This window comes from Plectropomus leopardus, chromosome 24 (assembly GCF_026936395.1).
Source record: "Plectropomus leopardus strain MGB_pleo_1.0 chromosome 24, ASM2693639v1, whole genome shotgun sequence".
Taxonomy (NCBI): Eukaryota; Metazoa; Chordata; class Actinopteri; order Perciformes; family Serranidae; genus Plectropomus; species Plectropomus leopardus.
In genome coordinates, this window is record NC_142199.1 from 2,310,001 (window position 1) to 2,327,892 (window position 17,892).

At 38.8% G+C, this 17,892-nt stretch overlaps 1 protein-coding gene and 1 long non-coding RNA gene across 3 annotated transcripts in view; both read left to right on the plus strand.

Annotated features, from left to right (window-relative positions):
* Window positions 1–1,337, plus strand: part of LOC121965551 (uncharacterized) — a 2,856-nt gene extending 1,519 nt beyond the window's left edge. For both annotated transcript variants that reach the window (XR_015775833.1, XR_006107496.2), the window contains 2 exons: window positions 259–309; window positions 939–1,337. This is a non-coding gene — a long non-coding RNA (uncharacterized LOC121965551). The remainder of the gene's footprint in view (window positions 1–258; window positions 310–938) is intronic.
* A 4,303-nt stretch (window positions 1,338–5,640) lies between these two features.
* LOC121939350 (ATP-binding cassette sub-family C member 4-like) lies at window positions 5,641–17,068 on the plus strand. Its single transcript, XM_088074900.1, has 15 exons — window positions 5,641–5,650; window positions 5,879–6,078; window positions 10,886–11,050; window positions 12,519–12,613; window positions 13,017–13,103; window positions 13,702–13,798; window positions 14,174–14,374; window positions 14,655–14,786; window positions 14,882–14,975; window positions 15,073–15,134; window positions 15,396–15,461; window positions 15,563–15,743; window positions 15,836–15,978; window positions 16,097–16,186; window positions 16,292–17,068. Exons 1-15 carry the CDS (start codon window positions 5,641–5,643, stop codon window positions 16,301–16,303), a joined length of 1,635 nt encoding a protein of 544 aa, XP_087931026.1. The 3' UTR covers window positions 16,304–17,068.
* The last annotated feature ends 824 nt before the right edge of the window (window positions 17,069–17,892 follow it).

Consider the following 17,892-nt stretch of genomic DNA (forward strand, 5'->3'; position numbering starts at 1 on the left):
ATGTTGCATCATGTTGTTTTTATTTTGCAAGTTTGTGTGGCAAAGTATTAAGGCTGTGTTTAAAAAAAAAACCCGATTAATCAGTGCACTGCAATCTGTTTTTTGCTGATTCAATGTCGATAAAATCCTGAAATTCGTTATTTCCGTTGTAATGGAAACACCAGCTGTTTTTGGCGCGAGGTTGCGGTGTGTTAAAATGTAAATAAATAAATAAATAAATAAGTGTGTGACTGAATCAGTGTCTCCTCTCACACACAGCTGCCCTGAAGTCCAAAACTCAACATGGTCCACGTGCTGACGGCAGCTCAGGTAAAAACAAACCTTTTATTGCTTTTTCATTGTTTTATTTTTGTGTATAAGAGTCTAGACATCCGGTTTGTAGGTGAGGGGGAAAGTTAGTGGTGTAGTGTTTTGGTTTTTGTGGTGCATGTGCGCAGTCTCTACCTGCAGTCTGCTGAAGGTGGTGTTGCTGTTTGGGCTGTGATAGCCAGCCGAGCGTAGTTAGCTCAGTTTAGCGAACTAGCATGGCTAGCATAGCTTAGCCTTAGCCCCGTGTGTCTGATAGCTATGTGTTAGCTTAGCTTAGCTTTGTGTCTGTGATAGCTTTTTAGTAGGTTAGCTTAGCCTTGTATCTGTAGTAGCCATGTGAGAAGTAGCCTAGCTAGCATGGCTAGCATAGCTTAGCCTTGTATCTGTGATAGCTATGTGTTAGCTTAGCTTTGTATCAGACCTGCCACCCTGGCTCTGCCTCCTTTCTTTCTTTGTTTTTATTTCTGCTCTCTGGTTTTCATATTTAAGTCATGATTGCTGGTCAGTGACCCTCAGACCCTCACTGAGTGACTGGAGCACAGGTTTCTTGTGTTGTAGTTGAATTACATTTGCAGTGAGGTGATGATTTCTGGTGATTTAGACGTGACTCTTTTGTTCGTCTTTTTCAGGTGACAGTGAGCCAGCTGAGCCTGCTGTCCCACACGCCTCTCCGAACCTGCGGTGGTGCGCAATCCCCACAGTCTTCAGCTTTTTGGGCACAACATCCGCTCTTTGAGCGGTCCCGCTGATCTACGGCATCGGTCATGTACCCGATGATCTACTACAGCAGGCAGCTGCAGGAGCGCCGGCAGGAGGATGATGGAGAGTAAAGTGCTCCTCGTTCATCTTTTCGCGTATTCACATTTCATGTCGTTCACCGCTGCCGTCCTGGAGAACGTCACCAAACTGTGAATGTTTGTGTTTGTCCCTCAGGTACTGACAGTGTAAACAGAGCCGCTGTAACTGGAAGACGACTGTTATCAGCTGTAAGTTGATGTTTTGAAAGCAAAATAAAGAATAAACTTGAATATTTGGTGCATTTGGGACTATTTTGCATTTTACTTGTCAACATGCTGTCACTCCTTCTGTGGTGTTTTTTGGGGTTATGGCACCTTTGCTAATGTGCTCACAGACCTTCTAGGTTTTTTACTTGTTTGTGGTGAAGGGACTTAGAGGACTTAAAATATCACTGATGACAAAAGCCAGGCGGCATGCTCACCTTTTTAAATTAACAATGAAAATAATAGTATCATTTAATTTTTTTTCTCCTGTAATATAAAAAATGCATGATTGCATTAAAAAAAACATCAAAATTTAGCTTATTTATGTTATTTTAAAGTGGCCTTTTGTCATTTTGCTGCAAATTGAGGATCCCTGATCGAGGTAGTTTTAAATAACTATTTATCTTTAATCTAACTTTAGGACGTGATAAATCTTTATTGATATTTAAATACCCAGCAAAAAAAACACTGATCATTTCAGATGTTCAGATTCAAACAAACATTTACAAAAGTAGTAAAATAATTATATAAAATAATAATTAATAATTTAAATAATTTGTCTAAATTATTATTGAAGTACTACAAAATAGTAAAATTTCTCTTAACAATTTGGATCAGAAATTGTAAGACCTGAATAATAAAATACAGCGTTTAAATAAATATTAAACATTTGAGAAAATTCATGTACATTTTTATTCAAACACGTGACTTTATAGACACCACGGATAAAGTGATTTAAAAAATGAGCTGCAACATGTTAACTGTAAATTTATTTCTAAAAATAATTTGTAGCATAAAAAATCTACTTTTGTCTGAACCTAAAACCACGAAATCTGTAAACTATTTGAATTAAAACATTAAACATGATTGAGTCCATAATGTCAGAGTAAACTTTTGTGAGCAATAAACAGTTTAAAAACATTTACTTCAACTTAAAAGTATCAATTCAAAGAGTAACTGTTATTTTTTAAATCTGCACCCGATTTTCTCGGAGTCTGATGGATCTAATTTGACGAAAAAGTCTCAGTTATTTTAAAGTGGCCTTTTGTCATTTTGCTGCAAGTTTCAAATAACTATTTTTCAAATAATCTTTAATCTATCTTTAGGACGCGATAAATCTTTGATGTTTATATACCGTGCAAAAAAATGCACGTTAAAAAACACGTTAACTGGAAATGTATTTCTAAATATAAATGTAGCACAAAAAATCAAAGATGATCCCGATCCCAGCAGAACCAAATCCTGCACGTTGATCGTTATTTATTTTACATCGTGGTAGACCTTTGAATACTGACTTTTTTGACAAATTCTACTTCTACTATTATACTTAATTTTTTGAATATACTAGGAGTTTTGGAGTTTTACATGCTTTACTGCCGTTTTGTTATTTTTTGACAAATATCCCACCTGTGTTTTTTTAGCATACTGGTCTGACTTATTTTGACAAATTATACTTTGTCTTTTTTTTCTTATTATACCATTAGTTTTACTACTACTACTGCTACTTTATAAATTACTACATTTTCTAAATTTGTTTGACAGAAATTATGCTGACATATTTCTGATTTTTTGACTGTTTTTTTAGCATACTGATCTGTCTTATTTTGACAGCCATTTATTATACCATAAATTTTACTACTACTACTAGTACTACTTTCTAAATTACTACATTTTCTGAATTTGATGTTTGGCGTAAATTATGCTGACATATTTCTGATTTTTTGGACTTATACTATCACATTTGTCTGACATGTTAAGAGTTTTTTTTGTTTTTTTGACAAATTGTACTTATACTATGATACTGTATTTTTTTGACATACTAGGAGTTTGGGAGTTTTACATGCTTTACTGTGTTTTTGCTATTTTTTGACATAATACCATCCCACTTGTGGTTTTTTTTAACATATTTAGACAAATTATACTTTGTCTTTTTTTCTTATTATACCATTCATTTTACTGTAGTTTGAAATTACTATTTCTAAATTACTACATTTTCTAAATTTGTTTGACAGAAATTATGTTGATATATTTCTGATTTTTTGACAGTGTTTTTTGGACTTATACTATCACATTTATTTAACATGCTAAGAGTTTTTAGGAGTTTTGAAGTACTGTGATATCCTATACTGACTTTTTATTTTTTACATTAAACTTTCTGACATTGTATAGTATAATATACTATAGTATGACTCCTTTTTTTACACACTACACTGACTTATTTCACAAATTGGTGGTGGTTTTGGTGTCTTTGGTGAAATCCCCTCAGAGCAAATATACTGCAGTTTTTGGATGAGCTGTGACGCGTCTGTGAAGACATTAAAGTGTCTGTGAAGACATTAAAGTGTCCTCCCTGAACTGCTCCTGCAGACACGTTGTTTTGTGATCAGGGACGTTATTTAATGCATCCCTCTAAAGCGTGTCCCGTGTGTCTGCAGGACAGATGGACTGATCCAGAAAACCATACGGGACATTCAGAGAGTCCACTGTGCTATCGTCTCAACACCATGAGGACACTGGTGAGTCCCTCACTGTCTCATTTATCGCAGATATCTGTGATAACTTTATTATTCCTGGCAAAACTGATTAAGCTGTAACTTTTGTAAGACATACTAATATTTTTGGTGATTTTTTCTTACACGATACTTTGTTGTGACGTACTGTGTTATTGCTTTTATAACGTACTGTTAAGAATTGGCTGTAATTTTATCATACGGATGAGAAAAACACTTTCTCGACATCATGATTTTCTTGCATGATGTACTGACTTCTATGGATTTATTTAATTTTTTTTTAGGAATTCCACTTTTTTAAATATACTATACTGTACTATACTTTGTCTAACATACTATGAGTTTTGACATACTGACTTTTTACTTAATTATTTTGACATTAAACTGTCTGACATATTACTCTGATATTCTATAGTTTTTTGACATATTACTCTGATATTCCATAGTTTTATTTGACATATTACTCTGATATTCAGTACTTTTATTTGACATATTACTCTGATATTTAGTAGTTTTATTTTTGACATATTACTCTGATATTCTATAGTTTTATTTGACATATTACTCTGATATTCTGTATTTTTATTTGACATATTAGTTTGATATTCTATAGTTTTATTTGACATATTACTCTGATATTTAGTATTTTTATTTGACATATTACTGTGATATTCAGTAGTTTTATTTGACATATTACTGTGATATTGTGTAGTTTTATTTGACATATTACTGTGATATTCAGTAGTTTTATTTGACATATTACTCTGATATTCAGTAGTTTTATTTGACATATTACTGTGATATTCTATAGTTTTATTTGACATATTACTCTGATATTCTATAGTTTTATTTGACAAATACTATCATACTTGTGTTTTTTTTAACATACTCCGTCTTTTTTTGGACATACCATATTGGGTTTTAGTTATTGTTTTGACACTTTCTTGACATCATGATGTACTGAGTTCTTTGTATTTTTTTTTTTTTTATATACTATACTGACTTCATTACTGTATTGACATTTTATACTATGACATTTTACAATTGTCTCATGATTATAGTCAGACATTTTTCTGATATACTATATCATTATTCTTAGTTTTTTTTTTACATAAATAACATTTTGTAATTTTGTTTTTCATCCTGTTTATTAGACTTATAGTATGTTAGACAAATGTGTGATGACATCCTATACTGACTTTTTACTTCATTATTTTGACATGAAACTATCTGACATGTTACACTGATATTCTACTTCTCTTGTTTTATTTTTGTTTATTTTGGGGCCACTTAACCCTACCTTGGCCCTTTGTTGCATGTCATCCACTCTCTTCCTCCCGTTCACACTTAAGCTGACCGATCCGAATGCAGGCGAAAACGCCCCAAAAAATCTTTGAAACAAAAAGTTTACAGAGGCTTGCACAACTTGTGCAGTTTAGTCCAAGTCTCTTTTGTGCAGTATATGCTGTGTACTCCCCAAACATATACAGTTTTACATAAAAGTGTTGTGAAGCTGAAGCTTTATTATGCTCTCTTCAAAGCCAGAATCCGCTGACAAAAGTCATTTTATGTCGTTGAGCGCTGGACTTGCTGGTCTACCGCTGCCTCAATCAGTTAGTTTGTTTGAGCTGTTTTGTGACTTTGGTGTTTAAAAGGTGAGTTTGGATTCATCAAAGTTGAACAACAACACAGACTAACTAAGTGATCGCAGCAGCAGTAGACCAACAACTTGTGTGTTGAAGAATCTAAAACGATGCTTTTCTTCAGTAGAGTTCAATTCTCCAACAGAAAGGGCTGTTTGCAAAGTACTGTTGTTAAACATGGACAACTGTGACTTCAAATTATCAAGTAGTTTGTTTGGGTTGTTTTTGGATTCTTAATTCACTGCAGAGGCATAAGAGAAAAACTACGTTTTCTTAACAAATTCAAAGTAACAGAGAGTGAGTAATTTATATGCAAACCATCATTTGAGAAATTAAGAATTGAAAAGGTTTTTTTATCATGAAATACATATGCAAAATGATCTAATGCAATCTTTTGTCTGTTATCCACCTCCAGTCCCTTCCCCAGGCCAGCTACAAAACAGGGTCCAGAGCTTTGGGTACTTCTCCTCATTATCACGGCAGCCGATAAAGGCCACCGCCTACGTCAGTCCCACCATTAAGGGCTCGTCCTCCATGCCAACCTCCACCAGCCTCCAGGGTCTGAACGTCAGCAGCGGGATGAACACGGGGGTGGCAGTGGCATCCCTCTGCTCAGTAAACCACCAGGTGGAGGGGGGACACCCACCTCTACGCCGAACACGCCCCGCAGCAGCCTGCTCCGTCCTGCTTCCTTTGTTGGCACCCCAAGCAGCTCGAAGGTAAAGTCTTTATTTATTTTATTTATGCTTGATGTTGATGTTGATGTGGCATGATGTTTTTTAGTTTCCCATCCCAATTTTATAAATGAGATATCTTGGGAAGGAAATATTTTCAATTTGTCAAAAAACCTCCACAAGGACTCAACTATAAACTGTCATAGCTAAGTATGTTGTTGAAAAGAGCATAAAAAAGCAGTTTTATATTATCCCAAATGGCATAAAAAAGTCAAAATTTGACCGCTCCTAAAAATGGCAAAAAATGATATAGAATAGCTTGTAGAGATGCGTAATAGTATAGAAACTGAAAATAAAGTCCAAAAAAGGCCAAAAGCCTGATAATTTAGCATGTCCCAAAAATGGCAAAAAAAAGGCAATAGTATAGTATGGTGAAAAAAGTCCAAATTTGACCCCTCCTAAAAATGTCTGAAAACTACTTAGAATAGCTTGTAGAAGTGTGTTATAGCATACAAAGTGGAAATAATTGTCAGAAAAGCTTGATGACTCAGATGTAATGTGTTTGAATCTTAGCTGGGAATTGTGTGTTAATGGCTGAGCCACCTTGTACGACAGTTCAGTATGGGTTCCTTGTGCATTTCTCACCTTAGTTATGGTTGGGTGGTTCAAATTGTCTCCGAGTGAGTCTCCTGGGTGATGTATATATATATATGTGTATGTATATATACACACACATATATATATGTGTGTGTATGTATGTATATGTGTATATATATATATATACACATTTTTTTTTTATTTATTTATGTGTTTATACATATATATTTATATATATGTATATATGTGTGTGTGTATATATATATGTGTACATATATGTGTACATATATGTGTATATATATATATTTATTTATTTATGTGTTTATACATATATATTTATATATATATATATGTGTATATATATATATTTATTTATTTATGTGTTTATACATATATAGATTTATATATATATGTGTATATATATATATATATATATATATGTGTGTGTGTGTGTATATATATATATTTATATATTTATTTATGTGTTTATACATATATATATGTATATATGTGTGTACATATATATATTTATTTGTGTGTATATATGTATATATATATTTATATATGTATATATATATATATATGTTTATTTATTTATGTATGTATATATACATATGTGTGTGTGTGTGTATGTATGTATGTATATGTACATATGTAAATTTATATATGTATGTATATATATATATGTGTGTAATTGTTGAAATGTTTTTTTGTCTTTGTGTGTTGGCAAGTTGTTCAATGTTGTAAGTGTTGTTTGCCACAAACAAATAAAGGTTTTTCAAGGCAGGTACTTGTTGACTTGCGTCCTTGCTGAGTGGAGGGTGTGTTCCTCCTGTGGTTTGTGTGGTTTGCGTGCTGTGTAAAGATGGTGGAGTTGGCTGATTGGTGGCCAGCTCCTGTGCCTGGTGTCCGCGTGCTATAAGTGTGTCTGCGTGCTATAAGTGCAGCATAAGTGTGTCCGCGTGCCACCACTTTGTGGCTTTTGTGTCCTTTTGCCACAAACAAATAAAGGTTTTTCCAAAGCAGGTACTTGTTGACTTGTGTTGTTGCTGAGTGGAGGATGTGTTCCTCCTGTGGTTTGTGTGCTGTGTAAAGATGGTAGGGTTGCTGGTTGGGGTATAAGTGTGGCTGCGTGCCACCGCTTTGTGGCTTTTGTGTCCTTTTGTTTCCTTTTTTTAATTTTTTTTATTGTTTTTATTGTTATTGTATTTGTGTATGTCCGCGGATTGTTCTGCAGGTAATAATCTCGCTTTTTGGACTTGATATTTTACTGAATTGGATAGTCTGAACATTTACCAATGTATAAGGACCGTTTGTATTGCAATATTAATCGATTGGTGGATTACAACGAGGCTTTGTGGGTGAGTTGTAAATGTTTGTTGGTGGTTGTTGGCTGTAAAACACAGCGCGAAGCCTCAAATTGTCACATTCAAGGCCGAAAACAAAAATGAAGGAAATTATTCTTTTGGGCATGTTTTTCTGAGGCGTTAACAAAAACATAGAGATTAAAACAATGTTCTCAATGGGACTGAGTTAAAAAATATAGGAAGGCATAAATGTTTCTTTGCAGCCTGATTGTGTATATATAAAAAGTCCAAATGAGTGATGATTTTCTTCCATTGAGAAAATAAAGTAATGATCTTTTTATATTTATTTGTATTTATAATGTTTTTTTAAGAAATCGAGCCCCTGAAGTTGCTATTGGCTAGTTCAAAATAAGAAGGCGGGGCTTGTTCTTCCGTTGACAGTGAGGGGAGGAGTCCAACCCAAAGGTCAGAGTTCAGCCCCCAATGGCGTTTTCGGTGGGAAGTCATGGCGGATGTCCGCGGATTTTTCTACAGGTAATAATCTCGCTTTTTGGACTTGATATTTTACTGAATTCGATAGTCTGAACATTTACCAATGTATAAGGGCCGTTTTTATCGGAATATTAATCGATTGGTTGATTACAACGAGGCTTTGTGGGTGAGTTGTAAATGTTTGTTGGTTGGAGTAGTCTGCATCACTCCAATCGCGTTAAAATTAACTAACAATATGGCGTTAAAGTTACCTGTTAAGAGACACTATCAAAGTTATATCCAGTTATAAGTAAGTAGCTTGCTTCAGCTGCAATTCTTGTTGTTTTGAGCGATGTTGTTTTAGCCGATGTGCTACCTAGCTAGCTAGCTAGTTATGCTAGGTAGCATATCGGCTAATTCTAGTTGGGCTAGTACTACATCGGCTAGTAGTACCCGCTTACAGGCTGTCTGATTGCCGATGAAAGCACAAGGAAATATGTGATAGTATTATACAGTTAAATAAATGCGCAATCAACAATACTCTAATGCTTATTTATACAGTATCAAGCTAGTCAGCAGTCCTTAAGCTTAATTTAGCTTCACGACCAGAACTGCGAGGAAACAGTGATCAGGGCTCTGTATTTGAAGCCCGATAATGATAATATCACATTTTATTGAATCTTTGCAAAAACGTAAGTGAAAATCACTTCTCTGCGGGGAGTTCGGAGTTGGTGATTTTTAAAAGAGCTCTTTGGTGGATTGTGTTATTTAGAAAATCGTGTTATTATGTCTAGCTGTCTAACTGCAGCTGTCTAACTGTCACACTACACCTGTCTAGCTGTTTTGTCGTATTTACCATATTTCTGCTGAACTGTGCTTGATATTTTCCCGTAGATATTTATTTCGTAAATGTAAAATAGGGCTGGGGCGACGCATCGACGTAAGCGATAACGTGAATACGTTGATACATCGTAACGCGTCGGACGCGTCGCACCTTTCACCCGGCAGTGTTTTAAAATGTTTTTTTTCTGTAAATTTGTAAACTCACATCATTTTAGTGATCATCAAGTCTCTTCTGTAGTGGAATTAACATAATATGATGCATTCTCATATGATGGCCCACCAGCGCATGGAGACATGAATACAATGCTTTTCAATGTATGTGATTTTTATTTATTGTGCAAAATAAGAAAAATACTCCAACTTATATATTTTTTTCACTTCTCCTCAAGGTCTGGGTGCCGGAAACGAAGACAGTCAAACATTTGAGACTGAAGTTAAACCTAACAAAAATAGGTGTGTGAATCCATTTTGTTATTGGTGACATGACTAAAAACTTTGCTGTCTCTGTTTTTGTCTGAGTTTTTCTCTGACTCCCCTCCCCCTTGGGGTTAGGTTAGGGTTTGCAGCAATGGTGCCCTCGCTGCTTGTTTATTGTGGGTCTTGTAGTCTTTTACTGGATGCCATGATGATTTGTAGTCCTTGTTGCAACCACTGGGGGGGGGTATCTCCTCTCAAGTATATATATATATATATATATATATATATATATATACACACACACACACACACGCTCAATGAATATATTGTTATAAATAACAAAAATTAAACAATGCTTTTTCACTGATGGCTTTAGTTTCATTTTTAACACATAGACATGAGGGAATTTCTCTCATCTAACTCTTGATAAGAAAGCAAATGAGCATAGTTCCCAAATTATAGAAGCAAAACTTGAAAAGGTAAAGTTTTTTTTATGCCAAGTTGACTGGCTGCCAAGAAAACCTGTCAGGTCAACTGTTCAACCAAACCAGACATGTGACGTGAGTTAGATCAATAATTGGGTTGTTCAATAAATGTTAGTCTTTGTGTCTCTTTCACTCTCCGCAGCAGGATGTCTCATCAACTTCACATTCCCCAGAATAAATTCATGCTGCTTGAGCTCCTTCCAGTGTTGAAATTGATCCACAGCATGCCGTTTATTATTTACTGTGCTGTTAAACACCAGCCCTCTGTTTTTGTGTGGCTGCTGTGGCTTTGGGGTTATATTACGTGTTGAGAGGGAGTGTACCCACAGTGCACATCTGCACACTCCCACCTTTAACCTGCTCACATGGCCTCATGCATTTTAGATAATGAGTCATACCCCCGCAGAGCTCACGGGACGCTGGTATTTATTTAGGAAGTGGAGTTATTTATTCACCTTCTCTGACATGTTAAAACATCAACACTGTACTCACACTGGCTCTCCTCCACAGAGCGGCGTACACACCGACCACAGGTAGAAGAAACCACCAGTCGTGTGAAAAGCCGAGCCGACCCAGCCGAGAAACATCGGGGTGCCCAGGTCATACCTGTTGGTGTTTCAAAACGTAGGTGCTGCCGAATGAAAAGGGGGTGCTGAAGGTCAAAGGTCAGCTGACCTACGCTGCCCAGCAGCCCTGGGTGTTCCCCGGCACCATCCGCAGTAACATCCTGTTTGGGAAGGAGCTCAACCCCCAGAAGTACGAGAGAGTCATCCGAGCCTGCGCGCTGAAGAGGGTGAGACATACTTTGAGTATTGCTTTACGCGATGTCGTCATACACCAGGTGCACAACGCAGTTTAGATCAACAGCCGACTCATCGAACGCTAAAGCGACAACGGCACAACAACGTTGACGAAAGACAGCGCTTCACCCCATAACATGAAAATCAGGCCATTTTCCTTTTTTCTGTAGTTCTGCGAACAAACAAAGAGACAAACAAACCCAACTGAAAAAATGACGTCTTTGACAAAACTAAAAATACACTGCACATCCAGAGAAATAAAGCTGCTGATGTTTTTGTCATCCGTCAGCGCACATCTCAGGATGTTATTGAGAGGAGAAGTCACATAACGTCACTCAGTTTTTAAATGTTTTTAATTACTGTTTTATTGTCAGTTTAAGCTCCATTCATCCATGCATTGCTTGTTCAGTGGCTGGAGAATCACTCACACCTGAGTTTTATGACATCATCTTAAAACAATCCGAGATGCTTAGCGGCGCCCTCTGCTCTCTCAGGTGTTTGACCGCTCGTAACACCAGATGTTGAACTGTGATCGCACTGAACTGTCAGGATCTCTAACCCGACAAGAGGAGAGGGCCCCGACAGTCCTGTGACTCTGTCCAATTAAAACTGGACACAACCCAATAAAGCCCCAGCTCTGACGCAGACCAGACACTTATCTGCATCTCGATTGGCTCCTTGTCTCACACAGACACTTCCTGTCATTTAATGTGTGACTTATCTCTGCAGCATAAGCCAAGTGCCTCTTTTTATCTGCCATCACGTTATGTTCCTGACAGAGTTTGTGTCAGAACAATACGCTGACTCACTGTGCGTTAACATGCGCTCAAGTATCTGTGCGATTGTCAGCTCGTGTCATTTGTAATCAGATACAACTTAGTTTCTCCGTCAAACTCTGAGATTAAGTGGAAAATGGGTTAAAGTTGGATTTGAACTCGTAACCTGCTCTCTCTGCGATGTGCTGAAGAGAAGAACGTCCAGTAAAAAAGTTTCCCCAACTTGTGTTTTGACACGACTCTTGCCTCTGTTGTGTGATTCATCAGATTGAGCTCATGCAGAAAACTGATGATTTAAAGCAAGATTCTAACTTCCTTCTATTTTTTTTTTTTTTAAAAAAACTGTTTATGAGGGATGTGGTGTACGCATTCTTTCTCTGCACATGTCGAGACACGTGAGAAGCACGTCTGTGGAGGGTCTACCCTCAGCTGGCTCTCTTCCTGAGCCTCGTGTCCAGATCAGACAGAGCATCTCTGCATATTGCTAATTAGTAGTTATAGTATTTGGTTAATTTTGGAAATGAGTTATTGTCCAGGAAGTCACAACACACAACACATTTTAAAACATTCCTTGTCAGGACATTGCAGCGTCAGTGGTGATATATCATTTGTTAACGTCACACGTTCCTGTTGCACATTTATTTTGTCATTTTGTGTGTGTGTGTGTGTGTGCGCGTGCGTACAGGACATGGAGTTGCTCCCAGATGGAGACCTGACTCTGATCGGGGACAGAGGAGCCACACTTAGCGGGGGACAGAAAGCTCGTGTCAACCTGGCCAGGTGAGAGGACAGTCCACATTAGTTTTTGTTACACCTCAAAAGAGAGTGCAGAGTTGACCTCAATATAACTTTTAAAGTTTTACTGTCACGATAAATGAGATATTAAAACCACCGCCGTCAAAGTACAGACGGAGCTTACTTCAACTACAACTTATACTACAACTGATCCTGAATCTGCAGTCAGGTACAAGAAAATACCAAACAAGCATTACACTCAAATCTCTGACCAAACTGTCAGTGATGGAGTTGCATTGTGGGTAACGTAGGCACAATGTTTTGACAAAAAAGAAGAATGTGTGGGGGGAGAAAAAGACGATATCTCTGGTTCTGCTGCACGGATTGATTTTGATCTTGACTTTGTTTTGTATATTTTTGGTCTGACAAAATAACAGGGTTTTTTCAGGGCTGTGTATCAGGACGCAGACATCTACCTGCTGGACGATCCTTTGAGTGCCGTGGATGCCGAGGTCGGGAGACATCTCTTCGAACAGTGAGTTCCAGCTACAGGATTGGAGTGCTCTTCAAATAGCACGTTAAGTTCTCACACACTGTTAGACGTACGCACGGCGGATTTGTTTTGATCTGGTAGAGAGCTTCAAAGCTGCAGCGGAAAGCCTCGAGTGACACATCACAACAGGACAAACTTTCCTGGAAATGTCTCTGCCCTTCTGCTAGTCTCAGCTGTACTACATTGCTGTTGTTAGTTCATGGTGTTGTTGCAGGTTATTTTGGCCACGTTGCTTTGCAACAAAATGAAACCCAAGTGACACAAGACAGATGAAGAAAAGCTTTAGAGTTTGAGAGCGGAGTCAGGAAGAGGTGCGGTGCTGCTCGTGTCAGGCGGACAATTGAAGTTGGCCCCACTCTTCCTGTTTCACTCTTCCGCTTGGATCAAACATTCCCACAGACAGTATGAAACAACTGTGATAAGGAATTGGCACGCGCACTTTTAGACACATAAGATGAAGTTACTTTGATTTGTTTTTGCTTCAGATTGTAACACAAGTTTCTGCCCTTTTGTGATAACATTGATGAAATGCTTCAGCTCTAAAATGCGGCACCGTCTTCACTGTGTGTGCACGTGTCAGGTGTATCTGCGGCCTGCTGAAGAACAAGCCTCGTATCCTGGTCACCCACCAGCTGCAGTACCTGAAGGCAGCCGACCAGATCGTTGTCCTCAAAGAGGTTGGTGTTTTTAAGCAATCCCTGCATTCCCAACACGAGTCCTCCCTTTACACAGAACCAACGGCAGTGGCGTCGTTGAATCGTAACGTTTTCCCAACCTGCGGCCATTTACACGTGTAAATTCACCATGCCGACAGTTGCTTTTTTAAACGGGGCTGTTGCTACCTCTGTCCCCCGCTCTTTTTTCCCTGATCGGACATGTTACATGCAGAACAGCAAGGCCACATAACAGCCTTGAGCAGGCAGTGTGGATTAGCTTTTGACTTGATGTAGAGTATTCACACTCTTGCAAACACATGCAAGTTGCAAAGTGTGCGTACACCATGAGATAGTGTTCACGTGTTGGCATGCTAACTGTGTGTGTTCATGTGTCAGGGTCACATGGTGGCAAAGGGGACATACACAGAGCTGCAGTGGTCTGGGGTGGACTTCACCTCCCTGCTGAAGAAGGAGGAAGAAGAGGAGCAACAGCAGCCTCCTCAAGACATCCTCGCCAGGAGCAGAACTCTGTCCCAGAACTCGGTGCTCTCGCAGACCTCCTCCGTGCATTCGGTGAAAGACGGAGACAATCTACCGGTTAGTGCATCCTTTTTCTGTCTTGGTCTGACGCACACAGTGAACACAGTGATCACTTCACACCGGCTTCAACATTTATCATTCACAGTTACTGTGAATTACTGTGAATGTGAAATACATCATAGGTAAGAGTAAAAGTAAAAGTAAAAGTAAAAAAATTAGATTTCCCGGTGGTTTCACACACAGGAAGTTGCAGCTTATTGTGTGTTGCTCTCTGTCGCATCTCTTCTCTTGCGGTTTGTAATCCTTTAACCTGTGATCGTACTTGTTGTCCACGCAGGCAGAGCCGGTGCAGACGGTGGCAGAGGAGAGCCGCGCTCAGGGAACCATGGGCCTGTACGTCAAATACCTGAAAGCCGGAGCCCACGTCGCGGTTCTGCTGGTGGTCATACTGATCAACGTCCTGGCTCAGGTACGTGAAGAAGACTCCAAGAAAAGAGAATGTCCGATTTACTGTTTTTGTTTTTGTGTAACTCGGTAATGTCGTGACTGATCAGGGCTGACGAGCAAGAGAAGCTCAACACCAACGGCACCGTCATCCAAAACGGAGCGAACATCACGGCAGAGCTGAACATCGATTTCTACCTGGGTGTTTACGGAGGTAATCCCACCTGTTGTCGTGCACCGTGCACCGTGCACCGCACGCTTTGTGTTCCCTCTGTGCTGTAAAGGAGGATGCTCTGCTTCTGCGTCGACAGGTTTGACTGCGGCCACCATCGTTTTTGGCTTCATCAGGAATATCGCTCTGTTCCACGTGCTGGTGAGGTCTGCACAGGCTCTGCACAACTGCATGTTCAACTCCATACTCTGAACACACGTGCACTTTTTCGACATCAACCCGATCGGTAAGCAAACATTTAATAAGCATGTATTTTTTGCAGCCATATCCATCTGTGAGTAATTTGAAGTCTCAAAAGAAAAGAGCTGCTTCTTTTATCAGTTAGTTTGTGTTACTGTGCGACTTTTGTAAACCCAAAACGAACCCTGTGAAAGTCGATCTGCGACTCTGAACGTTTTTTAGTCATGTTTGTACATCAGCGATGTCTCATCAGGAGAGATGACACAGTGGACACAGGTGGAGAACATGGTAAGAGATGAGCTCTGAAAAATGTTAGTAAGTTACATACGTCATAAAAGCCACAGCTGTCCTTCTTATGTGGGTTTCCACTTTTTTGTCTGTGTCTTCAGATGACGTCAGTGGAGAGAGTAGTGGAGTACACGGAGCTGGAGAGCGGAAACCCAGAAGCGTCCTCCTCCCGATTGGCCCAGCAAAGGCCTGGTGACCTTCGACAGGGTCAGCTTCTCCTACAGCAGCGACGGACCGCTGGTGCTGCACAACCTGAAGGCCATGTTCCGACCCAAAGAGAAGGTGAGGCGCATCTGTGTTCACACGTGGGCCGTTTCTCGCCACGTTAACCCCGCGCATCCGTGTTCAACCTGGTCTTCTGTCCCGCGCGTCAGGTAGAACAGGTGCCAGGAAAAGCTCTCTGGTCTCCGCTCTTTTCCACCTGGCCGAGCCGCAGGGGAAGATCTACATCGACGGTGTGTCGACGTCCGCGATCGGCCTGCGCGACCTGCGCCAGAAGATGTCCATCATCCCTCAGGTAGACATCGGCCGACCTCTAACAATTTCACTAACTGAATGAAATCCAAAACTGACGTCAACTGTATTGGTCAGTTGATGAAATGACTCACAGTTTTTGGGTTTTTTTGTTTGTCCAGGACCTGGTGCTGTTTACAGGCTCCATGAGGAAGAACTTGGACCCCTTCAACCAGCACTCTGATGAAGACCTGTGGAGAGCTCTGGAGGAGGTTAGTGCATGGATTAGTTTTGAGATCATTCAAAAGTCTGGAAGTTAAATCGTCTTGATTTTGTACTCTCTATTGTCTTTAAAAACGGCTGCTCCCTCGCTGCAGGTGCCGTCCTGAGGAAGAACCGCATCCTCGTCATCGACGAGGCCACGGCCAACGTGGACCCCAGGTACTACTATACTATAGTATGGCGAAAAAAGTCAAAATTTGACACCTCTTAAAAATGGCTGAAAACCACTTAGAATAGCTCCTAGAAGCGCGTTATAGCATACAAAGTGGAAATAAAGTCAAAAAAAGGCCAAAAACTTTATAATTTAGCATGTCCCAAAAATGGCGAAAAAAGTCAAAATTTGACCGCTCCTGAAAATGGCTAAAAATGATATAGAATAGCTTGTAGAGACGCGTAATAGCATGCAAAGTGGAAATAAATTCAAAAAAAGGCCCAAAACCTGATAATTTAGCATGTCCCAAAAATGGCGACAAAGGCAATACTATAGTATGGCGAAAAAAGTCAAAATTTGACCCCTCCTAAAAATGGCTGAAAACCACTTAGAATAGCTTGTAGAAGCGCGTTATAGCATACACAGTGGAAATAATGGTCAAAAAAGGCCAAAAACATCATAAATTAGCATGTCCAAAAAATGGCGAAAAAAAGGCAACACTATAGTATGGCGAAAAAAGTCAAAATTTGACCCCTCCTAAAAATGGCTGAAAACCACTTAGAATAGCTTGTAGAAGCGCGTTATAGCATACACAGTGGAAATAATGGTCAAAAAAGGCCAAAAACGTCATGAGTTAGCATGTCCAAAATATGGCGAAAAAAAGGCAATACTATAGTATGGCGAAAAAAGTCAAAATTGGACCCCTCCTAAAAATGGCTGAAAACCACTTAGAATAGCTTGTAGATGCGCGTTATAGCATACAAAGTGGAAATAATGGCCAAAAAAGACAAAAAACATCATATATTAGCATGTCCAAAAAATGGCGAAAAAAAGGCAATAGTATAGCATGGTGAAAAAATTCAAAATTTGACCGCTCCTGAAAATGGCTAAAAATGATATAGAATAGCTTGTAGAGACGCGTAATAGCATAAAAAGTGAAAATAAAGTCCAAAAAAGGCCAAAAACCTGATAATTTAGCATGTCCCAAAAATGGCGAAAAAAAGGCAATACTATAGTATGGCGAAAAAAGTCAAAATTTGACCCCTCCTAAAAATGGCTGAAAACTACTTAGAATAACTCGTAGAAGCGCGTTATAGCATACAAAGTGGAAATAAAGGTCAAAAAAGGCCCAAAACCTGATAATTTAGCATGTCCAAAAAATGGCGAAAAAAAGGCAATAGTATAGTATGGCAAAAAATTCAAAATTTGACCGCTCCTGAAAATGGCTAAAAATGATATAGAATAGCTTGTAGAGACACGTAATAGCATAAAAAGTGAAAATAAAGTCCAAAAAAGGCCAAAAACCTCATAATTTAGCATGTCCCAAAAATGGCGACAAAGGCAATACTATAGTATGGCGTAAAAAGTCAAAATTTGACCCTCCTAAAATGGCTGAAAACCACTTAGAATAGCTTGTAGAAGCGCCATATAGCATACAAAGTGGAAATAATGGTCAAAAAGGCCAAAAACATCATAAATTAGCATGTCCAAAAATGGCGTAAAAAAAGGCAATAGTATAGTATGGCGAAAAAATTCAAAATTTGA